The sequence below is a fragment of the Vitis vinifera genome, chromosome 13 (genome assembly GCF_030704535.1).
Source record: "Vitis vinifera cultivar Pinot Noir 40024 chromosome 13, ASM3070453v1".
Lineage (NCBI taxonomy): Eukaryota > Viridiplantae > Streptophyta > Magnoliopsida > Vitales > Vitaceae > Vitis > Vitis vinifera.
Genome location: NC_081817.1, coordinates 4,477,543 through 4,492,363, shown reverse-complemented (window position 1 = coordinate 4,492,363; position 14,821 = coordinate 4,477,543). Strand labels below are relative to the sequence as shown.

The following is a 14,821-nucleotide window of genomic DNA, read 5'->3' as shown; positions in this document are numbered from 1 at the left end:
TTTATCTAGTATTTTAGAATTGACTATCATTATTTATTTCTCAAAGCCTACAATTCCTTTCCTTCTGTTTATACACTATATCCTCCTTTGTAGATATCATTTGCAGGACTGTGCAAGAAAGAAGGCCGCTATAAAAAATTCCAATGTCCTAAACAAATTTTTAATTAAGAAAAAAAAAAAAAAAACTAGGAAATACCATTTTATATTTTGACACATTAGAACAGATTATTTTGTTCAGAGCTACTACTCAACAAAGATCTTTACAAAATCCTTCTCTCAGAATTGAATCCTCTTGGGAACCTTTTTCTGGTGCTTTCTTTATTATCATATTTGCCTCGTTTGCTAATAAAAAATTTCAAAAAAAAAAGAAAAAAAAAAAAGTAGAAGAATTGAATCTTCTTATCTTATTTAGAAGTTGGACTCATGACCATGATCTTATGGCAGTTCTCCTTGGGCAAACTTCCTCATCTCTCTTTCTTTTGATGGAAAAACAAGATAAATAAATAACTAAAATATATGTTCCATTACTGTTGGATGATGTATGTTTCTGTCTGATAGTAATGTTTGCTATAAGTCTTCAAGTAATTCTTAAAAAGGCAATGAGGGAATTTGCTGTCTCCTGGAAAACAACTTCCCCCCAAAAGGAAATTTCCCTTCAGGAGAAACTATAGAATTTCATTTATATAAGATATCTTTTTGTCACGTTCAAATAAACTTTAGGTGGATGCTATGAAAGCTTTGGTGGGGACACTAATTTTTAATTTGTTCTCAGTTGTTTCTGGGTCACTGGGGTGATGGCATGAAGCTCATCCCAAGGGCTACCCTTGTGGCTCTGTAAAGAAGCCTATGCTCTGCTTGTCTTTTTCTTTCAGATGTCTGCTCCTTTCATGATCAATATATGCACTTTAAATTAAGTAAAATCCGATTCCTCCTTAAGGAGCACCCTCTCATTTGAGGGAGATATTCTCCTATGTATTGGATTTCTCATCTAATTTTTGAACACTACATGTGCACGCACATGAGTCTAACTCCTTGGTCTGCTTGGTTTACTTACAGAAGCAACATTATAGCATGACCCAAAATTTTTGCGGGAATGTACAAGTTTGTAGTGAGAACATTCCTGGGAAAGATTTCTGAAAGCATTATGATATATATCTTAAGGATGTTACAGAGCAGATTATTAATATAGTTGTTGCTGCTTGAACAAATGCAGGAATGCTATAGCACCCATTGGGAGTTGCAATTAGTACTCCAAATTTTTCATGGAGACTACTCCACTACCTGTGTGGTTCACATCAATCAGGACCACCACAGTTTAAACAAATAAGTGAAAAATTAGTGGTCCCTCTAGTCTATTAGTTGTATCTATCCAATGCAACAGGTGATTGAGCCTATTGGACATAAATAAATCCTGAATATTTGATCTTTCTAGCTGTATGTAATGTGGCTAATATGAATCACAGTTGATTCATGTTTTTTTACGTACGGGGAGTTACTTGTATACTTCAGTAGTATCTCCCAGTGGGAGCAGGTGACATTCCCATGTAGAATTGATGATGCTATGGAATGGATTCTATAAGTCAAATCCATTGCCAAGTGTTTTTAGGAGCCTTTTCTGTTGGTAGATCCTTGCTGGAGCAATTGTATGCAAGGTAAGCTCAAAGAATTACAATAAATAACATTTGAAGTTTGTTAATATTATTTATTAATTCTGATAGTGGCCAATTTCTTAAGAACCAAAAAATACTCAGTAGTCTCAAAAGTAAATGCAAGCATGATGATCTTTGAATGACAACCCTAATGATGATAAATGAAACCATGATGTATTTTCACTGTGATGATTGGTCAAACTTCACTCTATGCTTGTCTCTATAGCTTGCTACTGTTTTAGCAGTCATCTCTTACATGGCAGACAACTGTCCTCTTAGCTCCACTTGTGTTTTCTTAGTGCACATTACATTACAACTTTTGCTCAATAATAAACTTCTGAGTGCTCACTTTATAAACAGCTGTATTACCAGAAAAAATGATGGCTGCTCCTAAATTGGATTGCCATATTAAGAGCCATTATTGAGTTACTTACTACTGCTAATAATGCGTAGATACTATTTAATAACACTTCAAGTGCTAAAAGTCATACTTCAACACTATAAATGCAAAAAATTGTAGCAAACAGAAAGATAAAATTCACTGCAAAGATAGAGGGTGGTAATTAACAGTCAAGGGGCCTGCTAGCATGACTGGAAATAGCTCTGTTTTAAACGTGGATTTGAATATAGAATAATACCATTTTCCTAATTATTAACTTGGAAATTTCCCTTTGTGCTATGAGTTGTGATTTCTATGGGAATGGTCTCTTCTATTTCCATTTTTCTGTTGGTGAGAGGAAGCTTGATTGTGATGTACTTGAGTAGTCCCAGGTTTCTCTAGAGAATGGGAAAGATGGGTAGAAATCATTGCTTCCTCTAGATAAAAATGCCAGGAGTTCTCACGGTGGGCAGACATTGTGATAATGTAGGTATCATCAGTGCAGAGGACTCTGGTGATAAAGTCACTGGCATGTAGAATAAATTAGTAAAGATCTCTCTTGTTTTCCTTCTTTGTTTGGATTAGTGATGCCTCTACATTATTCTAATTCACCAAAGAGTATGGTACACTTTCAATGGAGGTGACTCAAAAGGCTATGGGCCATTTTGTTTTCCATCCTGAAGGCACATTATTGAAAGTATGCCCCAAGAGTGCAGTTCCAAAGTTCTGTTTGGTTGCAGATACTCCTTAGTTTGGTTTGTTAGAATGCATTATCATCAAAGAACTATGCTGTCGCTATCTTAAGAATTAAGTTCGAAGGTGATGATCAGATGACTATGAAATAGGATATGATTTTGATCAAACAAGGACCCCCCTCAGAAAACACACCCACCCCCCACTTCTCCAGTCACTTCAAACGCGTTAAGAAAAGATATGTATGGCACAGTGCTAATTTTGGATTTTATATGTGACTAAAAGAAAGCATTCTATTTCAGATAACTCCTTTGGAGAGAATTCCCAATGGAATCATTTTTGTACTATGGAATGCAGTTGTCTTATAACAAAATTGAAAGGTCTGATGCAGAAGTTTCTATATTTTGTCCTCCACTTCCTGTTCTACCCTTAATTGGTTTGACTGTGAGATGAGAGTGTAAATAATTTGTTGCAGGAACCATCTTGGAGGCTGTTGAAGAAGCTGCTTACATTGGCCAAACCCATTGCTGAACACATTCCTTGGTAAATTTTTCGTTGTTTTTAGTAATAACGATGCAAGTTTCAAATATAACTAAGAGATTATGCTGTTGGTCAAGAAATAGTAAGAACAGATCATAGAATCTAAGAATCAAGAGAACAGAGAAAAGTTCATCAGAAAGGCCTTTTTGCCTCACCTCACTAGTCAATCAGATCAAAAACCCAAAAGAAAAGTGCAAACCTAGTGAAATATCAACACTTTAACACATTTATTAACATTTGGAGTCTATTTTTCTCACATAAACAATGAGATTCCATTTGAAGGTAGCCACACCCACAAGTGTCTTCCAATTACAAAGTGACCAAAGATTCGCCTCCTCTTGTAAGTTATATAACCAACTAGAGTTGAATTCCCTACTTTCACCATCCTCTCATTGAGTACTTGTTCTTGATTATATAATTATCTCATGACAAAAGGCTTTCAGGGATGATCACTAGATCTCTGGTGGGTCATTGAAGAAGTGTCACCACGGCAAGAGCATATCTTTCTAGGTAGTGGAGACTTTTATGTCTACAAGTCCGATGCATGCATGGTTCATCTGAACGATTTTTAAGAGCAAATAATCAAAAGAGAAAAAAAATTGATAAAGAAGGCTTTTTCTTTTGGAGGAAAAGATGGCCTAAAGTATATGATTTTGAGCCCATGTTTGCAGTCTCAATCTACTCAAAAGCTCAATGAAATTACCATAAAGTGGGCATAGTGCTTTCTTATGCAACTTGCAGAAAGGCTGCTTCTGCTATAAAAAAAAGATATAAAGTTGGTAGTTTTGTCATTTATGAAAGAAAAGTTAATCACAGTAGTTGTATTGCTCATGTCCTCGGGGAACTTTTATTGCTCATGTGTGGCTAAGAAAATGATATAAGCAAAAGCGACATGGGTGGGCACTTGGCTTTTTCTTGATAGTTGCAGTAGCAACAATGGTGGTAGTAGCAACCACATTGGCAACTAAGAGGAAACAAACACAGTACACAGCATATTGGGAGGCACCCATTTCTTTTTTTAACTTCATTTATTAATTGTTTGTGGAATAGCATTGAGGTAGTGATCAGCCCATTCCCACAAAAAAAAAAAAGTCAAGTGAGCTAGTTTAATAGTTGCAGGGGAGGGGGTTTGGTGATTGAATGAAAAATGATACTGTTCCATTGTGATTCTCTAATCATCTTATGTCAACCCATTTCCCTTTTCCCTTTGAGCATTTTAATCAATATTCTTTTCCTGCATTAGATTCTTCATTAAGCACCGAATCCTTTTTTTTTTTTGGCAGTCTATTGAAAGCCATGGGGCATTTCTAATAGTATAATCAAATATTTAATTAAGGCCAAGCGTCGTAGACCAGGGAAAATACTCTTGTTTTCCGAAAATTAAGAGATTCCAATCTCCTTTATGTTATTGCAGATCTTCTTGGCGGCCAATGCAGCATAATGGGAGAGTTAAGAAATTATTTCAACACCCATTTAGAGATGAACAACCGAAAGCTACAATCTTGTTGAGTAAAGTCAAGATCACATTCTGCAAAATGGGAAAGGAAAAGGTAGATTCTGTTCCCATGAAGACCTTACAGTGTCCACAAAATCTAGACACATTTAGGAGTCCTTTTCTGATTTGGGTTGGATTGTCAAACGAAAATATAAAAGAATCATACAAAAACATGATGCTTTGAGGGACTTGTAAAAGAAGATACCATGCTTAATACAATAGTCCTGCCACCACTAACAATAGGATTGCCGGAAAAAAAACAAGTATTAAGAGTAAAAAGCAAAGACCTCAAATGGAGTAAAAAGAAGATTGGAAAAACACATAGAGGCCACCATGACCATGGTACGCTTACGTGAATCTTTCCAATGTTCTAATACCGATTGAAGCATTAGATGCTCAGTTTGGTGGAATGCAGACTCAGCTTCTACTAGGTAATAGTTATCAAGCTTGGGTCAACTTGCCTTGTTGGACACACAAAATCTAAGGGTGGCTGTGGCCCTGTGGGCAAAAAGTAAGCTATCAGGTACTGGAACTTAAAAAAAAGAGTGGTAATTGAGTCAGCCAATTCGGCCATACCACCAATTACTACAGGCAAGTGCAGGTCACAGTCACAAAACTGTATAAAACCCATAACCACTTGTCAACCCATCTGTTAAAATCTAATAATAATAACAAAGAAAAAAAGTTTCAATTATTAGGCCAAAGGGCTGTTGAAAATATCTGGAGATGCAGGAGTGTGAAATTTCAAGCGTGGAATCATTAACTTCAAGAAATGGCTTTAAGCGTTTTCCATTTCAACAGAATGGATGATGAACAAGTAGTTGGACGAAATGATACAAAACTCCATGAGGAATGTTTGTCTATAATAAAGAATAATCGAAGGGGCTTCTTAATGCTGCCAAGCTTTCATGTCATGCTTAACAGAACATCATCACTTTGGGTATGTAAAAATCTGTCTGATACAAACCATTTCAAAGACTTTTAAGCAATGGAGGAAAAAAATATAGACAAACCCAAGAGTCTTTCATTTCAGTTTCATAACTCAGACACTCTGAATTTTGCACCATCATGCCATCCCATCTTTCCATAATGTCGAGAAAATCTTTTAAGTAGTAGCTCAACTCCTCATTCATGTAATCACATAAAAAACCATGCCTATCTAGGGCACCATAACATCAGAATTCTCCTCAATCCACTGAGGAACTACAGAGACTGCTTCCTTGTCCATCAACTCCCCTGCTCTTCTCTTCTGGACCCGATTTGCTCATCCACGAACTTGATGTCTTGCAGATTGGATTTGAAACACTGGATTGCGAGGTACAATATGAGCTCCATGATGGGTACCGAACGAAGCAACTTCATATGGCGATGGCATGAACAAATTGCCATGAGTCGAATTGAATACCATGAGGGCTCCATCATTGGAATGATCCCAGTCCAGTATTACTTTTGGAGCACCAGTGGACTTCTGCTGCGACTGAAGTGCAGTTGAGTGATGCAATGAAGGAGATTTATTGTTCTCTGGGGGAGTAGTGTCGGTCAGATTGACCGTTGTGATGTCGTGGATGCTCGGCCTCCTCTTATCTTTCCCTCCTGAAAGCTGCCTAGCGAAGTATTTCTGGGCATGGCTGGCTACTTGAGTAGGCGTCTTAGATACTACAAAATTCCGGGATATGTTTCTCCAGTCTCCCTTACCATGCTTTATAAGACCCATCAGAAATCGCCTGGTGTTTATCATCAAACCACCCATGTCAAGAACAAAGAGCAGGATCAGAAAAAGGAATTCAAGGTTCAAGCCACACAGTACAAAGGGGTATAAATACATCAATCCATCAGCAAACCCACATCAGATCTTCATTCAAAGCTATGATTAAATGGGTTCAAAATTAAGTCCTTACCTAAAATTCCCACTCTAATTAAAGCAATTATTACAGTAGGCAATGCACCATAGAAATGAAATCAGACAATCAAACCAATTTATTTCCTATCTATTGGGTTTGTGGTTCACAGAAAAATGGAAACAAGAAAAATCAAACAAACAGCTCAATTAATTCATGCACAATTATTTAGCTAGACTGCAGTTGAGTTTCTTTGTACTATTTATGATATTTTCTTTCCTAGTTTTCTCAGCAACCAAATAATGGGTTTCAAAGGGATTTCACCTGTGCTCATCTTCTGTCCATGGAACCCCTTTCTTCCTCTCCTGATCAGAAGCTCGAACCATAGTGGCGGTCCTCTTTCTTAACGCATCCAAGCCACGATTCTCAACCAACTCCAGTGTAAAAGAAGGGGCAAGGTAGCCACGAATTGGAAACATCCCTGCTTCTATATCGTTGACATCTTCTTCCAGTATCTTGTACTGCTGTATCACATCCCACACAGTCTTCCCTGGGATCATTTCCGCCACCTTCAACCACCGATCCGGAGAGTTCTCATCATAAATAGCAAGAGCTCTCTCAAACCTCTTATTCTCTTCTTTAGTCCATAGGGTGCTGTTGCTGTCCTGCAACCACCAATTCGAAGTCGATATATGCGAAGCTGGATAGAGAGTTTCCATACTAGCCACAACTTAGTACGCAGTAACAGCTTGCAAAAAATGCATACTGAATTGAGAAGAGAGTTTGTGAAGAGTGAAGAAGGTTTCACACTGGTCCAAGAGGCATTCAGTTTAGAATCATTTATAAGGAATCAGAATACCCTTTTTCTCAATAGCATAAACTCGAAGAATCCAGAAAAGACCCAACCTTTTCAGAATCGGAGAGAATCTTGGTGGAAGAAAAAAAGAAGGAAGAAGAAAAAGAATAAAACCCAGAGAATGGAAAGGAAAAGCAAAACCCAGATGAAATTTCTGAACTTGAAGCACAGAAAGTTGAAAATTCGAAGGAAGGAAGGAAGGTTTCTTTGTACTACAGTCCCAGTGACCCCAAGTTCACAAAGGAAGTGAAAGAGACCAAAACAAGAAGAACCCCAAGAGCAAAGAGAAAAGAGACCCAGTTGAGAAAAGAGAGAGATTCTGAAAGAATCCAGTCAGAAAAGCAGGGGAAAATACTTTAGTTCCTGAAATTTCCTTTGCTGCAAAGGCAAAGATGGAAGCAAAAAACCTCAAGTAGAAGAAAAAAGAGAGGAGGGGAAAAAATGGGAAGGAAAGCAAGAGGGGGCTTGGCCCTTGGCCCTTGGGGGAGTGAAAAAAGAGAAGAATCAAAAGGAGAATGGTTTTGGGTGGTGTTGGTGGTGGATGAATCCAAAGGAGAGAAGAATAAGAAAGAGAAAAGGAGACATGAAAGATGGCTTGTGGGGATTGGAGGTGTGGTGCTCTTCTCCATCCAAAGAATATGTTATATTATGATAGTATGATACCACCTTCCTTAACCATTTTCTTTCTTTTCCTTCTTTTCAAATTTTTGTTTTCTTTTGGTTTTTCTTCTTTATTTTATTTTATTTTGAGTGCTTCATTTCCTCAAACCCCCCTTCAACTTTAATGAAGTTACCCTTCATGCACGTCTTTTCATAGGAAAATGATTCACCAGTTGAAATATGTTATCATTTTATTCATCTATATACTTGTAAAAAAATAAAATTTATATATTGAAAAATTTTAGTCAAAATAAACATTTTGATATCGTACTTTTTATAGTATATGTGTAAACTAATAAGCTTTATTTAGGATCGCACTGAGAAGTATCGCATCATGTCAAATACAAATACGTGCATGTGTACGTGTCGTGTTAAGATAAGAAATAATAAAAATTTACTTCGTTTGAATATGACTCGTTTAATAATGAAATATTTAGTTAAACGAGATAAAATAATTCTTAAATTTTAAATTTAATCATTTCTATATTTTTTTCTTAAAAAATAATTCATTTTTTTTACATAAATGTCATTTGTCATTCAAATATTTACATGTAGGTTTTAAAAAAGAGAGTTATTTTTATAAAAAAATAATGAGAGCATTTTTATTCAAATAAAGTCAAAAAAGGATGAGAGGTTAAATTTCAAATTTTGGATTTTTAAAGATACGTTTAATCAAATAACCCTTTAATAATAATGTCTGAATGACGAAAATGATAATACAATAGTTCATCATTGGAATGTAACGATACAACCTATATAATCTTTTTAAATGTGTAAAATTGAATTATATATGAATCAATGTATAACTAATTAAGATGATTTTAAACTTCTTAAACCCATTGCATAATTCTAACTTATTAAACATGTTAATATAATTATAACTCATTTAATTTATTTGAAAATTTAAATTTATAAATGTTAAGTTTTAAGCTTAAATTTTTTAAATATTAATTGAATTAATTTTAAATTTTAATAATTTAGAATGTAGAAAGTAAATTTTAATTTTAATTTTACATATTTTTATTATCTTATTAATATTTATAATAAAATAAATAAAATTTTACTTAATTATTTAATTTTTTTAATTGTATGATATTTAAATTAAAAATTTTAGATGTATAAAATTAGTAAGTTCATATTTGTTAAATAGGAAATAAATAGATTGAATCATAAGTAGATGATTTTAACATAATTAAGTAAATGAATTATATAGCTCATTTTGATACGATTAAATAAATATGTTAAACAAATTAAACAGTTAAACTTGAGCACAACCTTTTTATTAAATAGATTATATCAGTTAACATAACGTGAATCCACTAAAATTCTTTATCACATGTTATGTTAAAATTGTCACTACTAATTCATATAAAAATAAATGTAAAAAAAATGATTTATTGTCACATAAATATATGTTAATGATTGAAGAATACGGATTTATAAAATCATTAAATTTCATCCTTTTTTTTTATAACAAAAGTTTCTTATTTATTCAATATATAACTAAAAACTAAGGTTAGAAAACCAATATTGTTGATCATCATGGATGGTTTAATTATGTTTATGCACCTGTAGCTCAATGGATGAAGTGAAGTGCCTGTTTCCTAAGTGGGAAATGTGGGTTCAAGCAAGTGATAAGGGTTTTGTAACCAAATTCAAATTTTGCAACCATGATCCAAGATCTTTTTAGTAAAAACCCCCCCTCATACTCAGTTATACAAGGCTATGTAACTTCAAACATTGGCAGCATGGAAAGAAAAAGAAAAGACAGAAAATTGTGCAACACAGCTCACCCTCCTCCACTTTCATGAAAACAAGCAGTCCCTTAAATCTTTCTTCTTTTCTTTGTTCTCCTGCAGCTTCCATCCTCTTCTTTCTCCTTTTTTTTTTTTTGCTTAGTCTTGTGATGCAGTTGAGGCATTTTGGAATTATCTAACATTTTGGAAGGTCAGAGGGAGGTGGTACAAGTGACTCATTTGGACCTTTCCCATTCTCCACCAGAAAGGCCATCTTGAGCCCCCAAGTTGTGTGTACTTCCAAATGACAATGCAACAGCCACACACCTACACCCATCATCAGAAATTGCTCAATTTTATGCTTCTTTGAAGACAAAAGTAAAGGGTCATGTTAGAAATAATTGGTGCTTGGCCATTAGTCCTTGCAGTTGATTTACCTTACCCGCTTACGACAAGGAAATAAAAAGATAAGGCCAGTAGGTCTACCTGGGTTGTCTGCCCTGAATCTGATTGCAGTCCATCCCCCTGATGGTACTCCTATTGTGTTTCTTGCAATAGGGTCAATGAGGTTGAACTTCTTGGGATCATTCACTGGATCAAAATTCCCTAGTCCCCTCCCAACTGCATAGAAATCAAAGCCATGAAGATGGGTTGGATGGCTCTCTGGTGATATCATTGCAGTCCCCTGAATCACAACTTGAACTGTTGAATTATAGGCCAATCTGTAGAGCCTTGTGCCATTCATGGTTTGCATATTTGATGGCTGAGTGCCAGTATAGTTGAAGGCAATGAGCGGGTTTCCAGGAAAGTCAACAGTAAAAACCCCACCTATGTTATAGTAATGTGCTTCAAGGAGACCAGTAGTTGGCATCACAAAGGTAACATTGTTGATATAGGACACAAGGCGGCTCCCATTTACGCATGTAGAACACGGATTGACCCCAACACCAATGGTGAAAAGAAGAGAATGGTCTATAGCTAATGGCACATTTGCAGGGTACTGCTTTGAATTGAGGCTCTTAAGAGAGTCCATGAAGCTTGATGTTAATTGGGTTGCATTTTGAGAAGGGCTGGTGGTAAGGACAGTAGGGGAAGCAGCAAGGGTGCCTGTGTAGCTCAAAATAGCAGTTCCTGTGATGTTGTCTACTGGGATAGGAGCATCCATGAAAGGCGACACGACAACCAAGTACTTGCCAGCGCCTTGATCTGCAGTTAAAAGGGCATTTGTGGTTTGCCCTGGAGCTATGAATAAGGTATCAGTTTTGAAGGGCTTGGCATAGATGGCATCCACCTCCACAACGGTCAGTTGATGGCCAGAAATCTTGAAAAACAGCTCATCATTCACAGCAGCATTGACGATCCTCAGCATGTAGGTCTTTCCACTTTCAACATTCAAAGTATAACCTGCTCACGGTTTCATATATATCAGGGAGAATGCAGTTATAGGTAGCAACACTATCAATTCTGTTGTCTCCTCCAAAATCGTTTGTGATTTTCTTTCTGGTTTACGCAGGTTGAAAACATTTTTCAGCTCAATACTTTCTGATTGAAATGTTGTTTCTTTCAAAAATGAATGGGTGGTGAAGAATTCTGGATAAAAGAGGAAAAAAATGGGTAGGGAGGGGGGCATTAGGATTGGAAAAAAAACACAAGACAATGTATACCCGGTGTCAGTACCCTGAGAAGAGCAAGTTGATGTGGGGCCTGGATGGCCATTAATGGTGTGCGCGTCTGATATATTTGGTGGCAAACCGGATTGTATAGCCTGGTTGATCACAGCTTCAACGTCCGCCTTCCACCATTCCCCTATAATCACAGAATATAAGTGCATTTAGCAAATCTGTCAGGGACAGTTTGTAACCCCCATTTCATGTTCTTTGAAGTGTTTTCGCTGCAATCAAACTAGATGACAGTCAAAACAAATATTTGAGGATGTCTACAAGCTTACACCCCTTCTACAACCAAAATCATTGTAAAGCAAATTTGGTCTCATTTCTTTCTATCATAAACCATTACAAGTCACTCCCTTTCATATAGATATTATCTACTTTTGACCCAATCAGTCAACTTTATGTGGTTAAGAGAATTGCTCTATATATATATACACAAGCTTCTTTTCTAAGAGAAAATATGATATCTCACATCATGTAGGGGAACAAGTAACGGGTATGAGTTTTTTTTAACTATATAAATACATTTTAAAATCGTGAGGGTTTATTGAATTAGGAGATAACAATATTTAAATGGAAGAAAATGGGTGAAGCAGTTATTTTTTGTCTTTTTTCTTTCTTTTTTATTCAAATTCAAAGACAATGTTAGTGGAACAAATGAGAGAGAACCTCGACCTCACCTAATATGACAACAACTTCTCTATCGGGCTTGGGGAAAGGGTAAGGAACACCCCGCTTAGGCAAGATGACAATGGCACCATACATAGTAGCCCTTAGCCAGGAAATGTGTGCATGCCAAAGAAGGGTGCCTCTCTGGCCAGACAGAGTGAAATTATAGATATAGCTTTGCCCCGGTTGAATCGGACACTGAGTGACGTATGCTGGCCCATCTGACCACCCTGTCCGCAATTGCTTCACCCCATGCCTGCCATATCCAAAACACACAAAATTGTCATTTCCCTCCGATTCTGCTAAATCATACTACTCAAACCAGTAGTCAATTTTTTTTTTTTATCTAGTTTCTTGGGCATGAGAATGGCCCTATTACCCATGTTCAGCAAAAGGAGTCCTTATAAAAGTCTCACCAGTGGAGGGTAACATTGTAGGTAACGTGGTTGATGACCCTCACAATCACCGTGTCATCCTCCCTTGCGTAGAGCTTAGGCCCTGGAAACCGCCCATTCACAGTCACTATAGGCTTAGTTGCACAAAGCCTTGTCGTGTTCTTCATCACCACCTGCATATATGCACCACCAATAAATTTCATTAACTTTTGGGGAGCTTAGTAAAAACTTAGATACAAGTGGAGAAGAATGTATACTAATCTTTGGTTATTAGAAAATTGAGGGGGAAATGGAAGGAAAAGAAAATAGAAAAAAATATTATAAATAAATTTAAAATTAATAACTTATTTTTTTCATGTTTCTTCAAGTTCACCACCTTCTTTTTCCTTTCTTATTGTAACTTAGACACGAAAAAATAATTTTTCTCAATTTGTTCTTCCTTTCTTTGCTTTTTGGGAACCAAATATCTCGTAAAAGTTTTGAAATTTGACTTATTCAGGCTGGAGGTTTTGGTAGGAATATATGGCGTACTATTACATCAATATTTACCCAATATATTAGTCTCAAAATGGTTTCAGATGAAATGGTTAAAACTTGATCCAACCATTGGAATTATGAGCCAAGGGTCATGGGTTGGAGTCACAAGAGTATCATGTTAGGGGAGGAATTGTTGAATGCAATAATACCGCTCTTAAACCCAGACATGGATCACCCAAATAATGACTCTTAGAATAGACCTTTAGAATAGGGCCATGTGCAACAAAACGCCATAATTTTCCTCTTTTGCCTATTATTGACAAAGCAATGCCTATGCCTGAAGCAGGGCATGCCTCTTTCAGTCTCAAATGTTTCGTCTGCTATATAGTAACATCTACCAATAGTAAAGGAAAAGATGAAGGGATGTACTTACACTGAACTTGTAGTGGCGAACCATGGCCCCAACCAATGTTGGAAATATCAGTACCACAAGTAGCATTGCACCTACCCGAAACTCCATCTTCTTCCTCTCTTTTGGTACCTCTCTCTCTCTCCCGGGATTCGTGGCTTTTTGGCTCTTACTGGAACTCTTATGTATGTAGGCATGACACGCCTCTCCAACCTTATAAAGGAATAAATTTGTGATGCCATGTCCTTTCAGCCTGTTAGGTGAATGATGAAGAAGGTCAGCCAGTTATTTCCTCAGAGTTTTCTTGCATGTTACATAATGTACTTATCTGTCCACTATGCTCTTGCTGCCATTTTCCATTGACAGCAACCCATATCAGAATCTGGACTGCTTGAAACATACAGCCCAGCTGCACATCTCTCTCGCATCTCTCTCTCTTGATGGAAGCTATTTTACTGCTACACGTTTGTCCGTCAGGCTGCTTCTTCATTAAGGATGTAAAAGAGATGCTAGTGTGTCTCAATTCCTAACCTTTAGGATTGATTTCCTCCAAAAGATGCATTCTTACATGTTTTAATTCTCATTCACTCCCTTGTCACAACTATCCCTCCATGAGCAGATGTCACAAGCATGAAACAGTCTTCATATAGGGAGTGGTTCGCTTACAAGAGATGGTAGACCAGTAAGTGCCAATAGGCAATACCTATAACATGATCAAATATGCCCATATGAATGGATCTGAATCAATATGCCAAAGGGCCTGAGTCAGATTCTCTGAGTGATGGATCCTTGGGAAGAGAACTGATTCAAGAAGGTTCTCTAGTATATGTACATCACATGTGATGACGGGGTACTTTCTATATGTAATGCTGAGACCATACAATAAAATTCTACTGCAAACATGTGATGAGAAAAGAAGAGTAAGAAAAGTTTGGTAGATGCTTAAGGACTACTCTTCTAGAAGAGTACTATGTATGCTTCTATTACTTACATAAGGGGATGCTGACTTTGGTGGGAAATGGTCCATAGACCATAAGTACATGAAATGCCGCCAATGGAACAAAAGGATATTGTTGAGAGATGGCTTTCATGGATCAGGGAAGTCTGGTCTGTTGTTGTGTGAAAGGTCTGGCAAAGTTTGTTGTAACTATCTCTTCTCTGTCATTAATTTGGAATAGATTACACATTTTTCATCTTGTTTCTTTATTTACATTTTCAGTTACTCCATAGAAATCACATGCTTTCATTCTTTCTCAGTCAATTCATAATTATAGTCCAAAAGGTCAAGAACATGTAAGGAACCGTAATTGTTTTGATGGGCAAAACAGATTGAACCTGCTCGGAGTAAGGAGCTT

At 36.6% G+C, this 14,821-nt stretch overlaps 2 protein-coding genes across 2 annotated transcripts; both read right to left on the bottom strand.

The window, feature by feature from the left end:
* Window positions 1–5,587: 5,587 nt before the first annotated feature.
* On the bottom strand, window positions 5,588–8,118 carry LOC100255200 (transcription factor DIVARICATA). Its single transcript, XM_002274978.5, has 2 exons — window positions 6,919–8,118; window positions 5,588–6,480 (listed from the first exon to the last, which is right to left on the bottom strand). Exons 1-2 carry the CDS (start codon window positions 7,311–7,313, stop codon window positions 6,021–6,023), a joined length of 855 nt encoding a protein of 284 aa, XP_002275014.1. The 5' UTR covers window positions 7,314–8,118; the 3' UTR covers window positions 5,588–6,020.
* Window positions 8,119–9,751: 1,633 nt separating this feature from the next.
* Window positions 9,752–13,649, bottom strand: LOC100247392 (laccase-4). The gene is made up of 6 exons (XM_002265137.4): window positions 13,491–13,649; window positions 12,602–12,753; window positions 12,197–12,441; window positions 11,524–11,652; window positions 10,333–11,250; window positions 9,752–10,173 (listed from the first exon to the last, which is right to left on the bottom strand). Exons 1-6 carry the CDS (start codon window positions 13,575–13,577, stop codon window positions 10,043–10,045), a joined length of 1,662 nt encoding a protein of 553 aa, XP_002265173.1. The 5' UTR covers window positions 13,578–13,649; the 3' UTR covers window positions 9,752–10,042.
* Window positions 13,650–14,821: the final 1,172 nt, after the last annotated feature.

Coding starts and splice junctions, on each gene's coding strand:
- LOC100255200 (XM_002274978.5), bottom strand. CDS start 7,313: ATGGAAACTCTCTATCCAGCTTCGCATATATCGACTTCGAATTGGTGG. Junction 6,481..6,918: donor TGGACAGAAGATGAGCACAG/GTGAAATCCCTT, acceptor GATAAACACCAG/GCGATTTCTGATGGGTCTTA.
- LOC100247392 (XM_002265137.4), bottom strand. CDS start 13,577: ATGGAGTTTCGGGTAGGTGCAATGCTACTTGTGGTACTGATATTTCCA. Junction 11,251..11,523: donor ATCAACTTGCTCTTCTCAGG/GTACTGACACCG, acceptor AACCGTGAGCAG/GTTATACTTTGAATGTTGAA. Junction 10,174..10,332: donor ATTCAGGGCAGACAACCCAG/GTAGACCTACTG, acceptor TGATGGGTGTAG/GTGTGTGGCTGTTGCATTGT.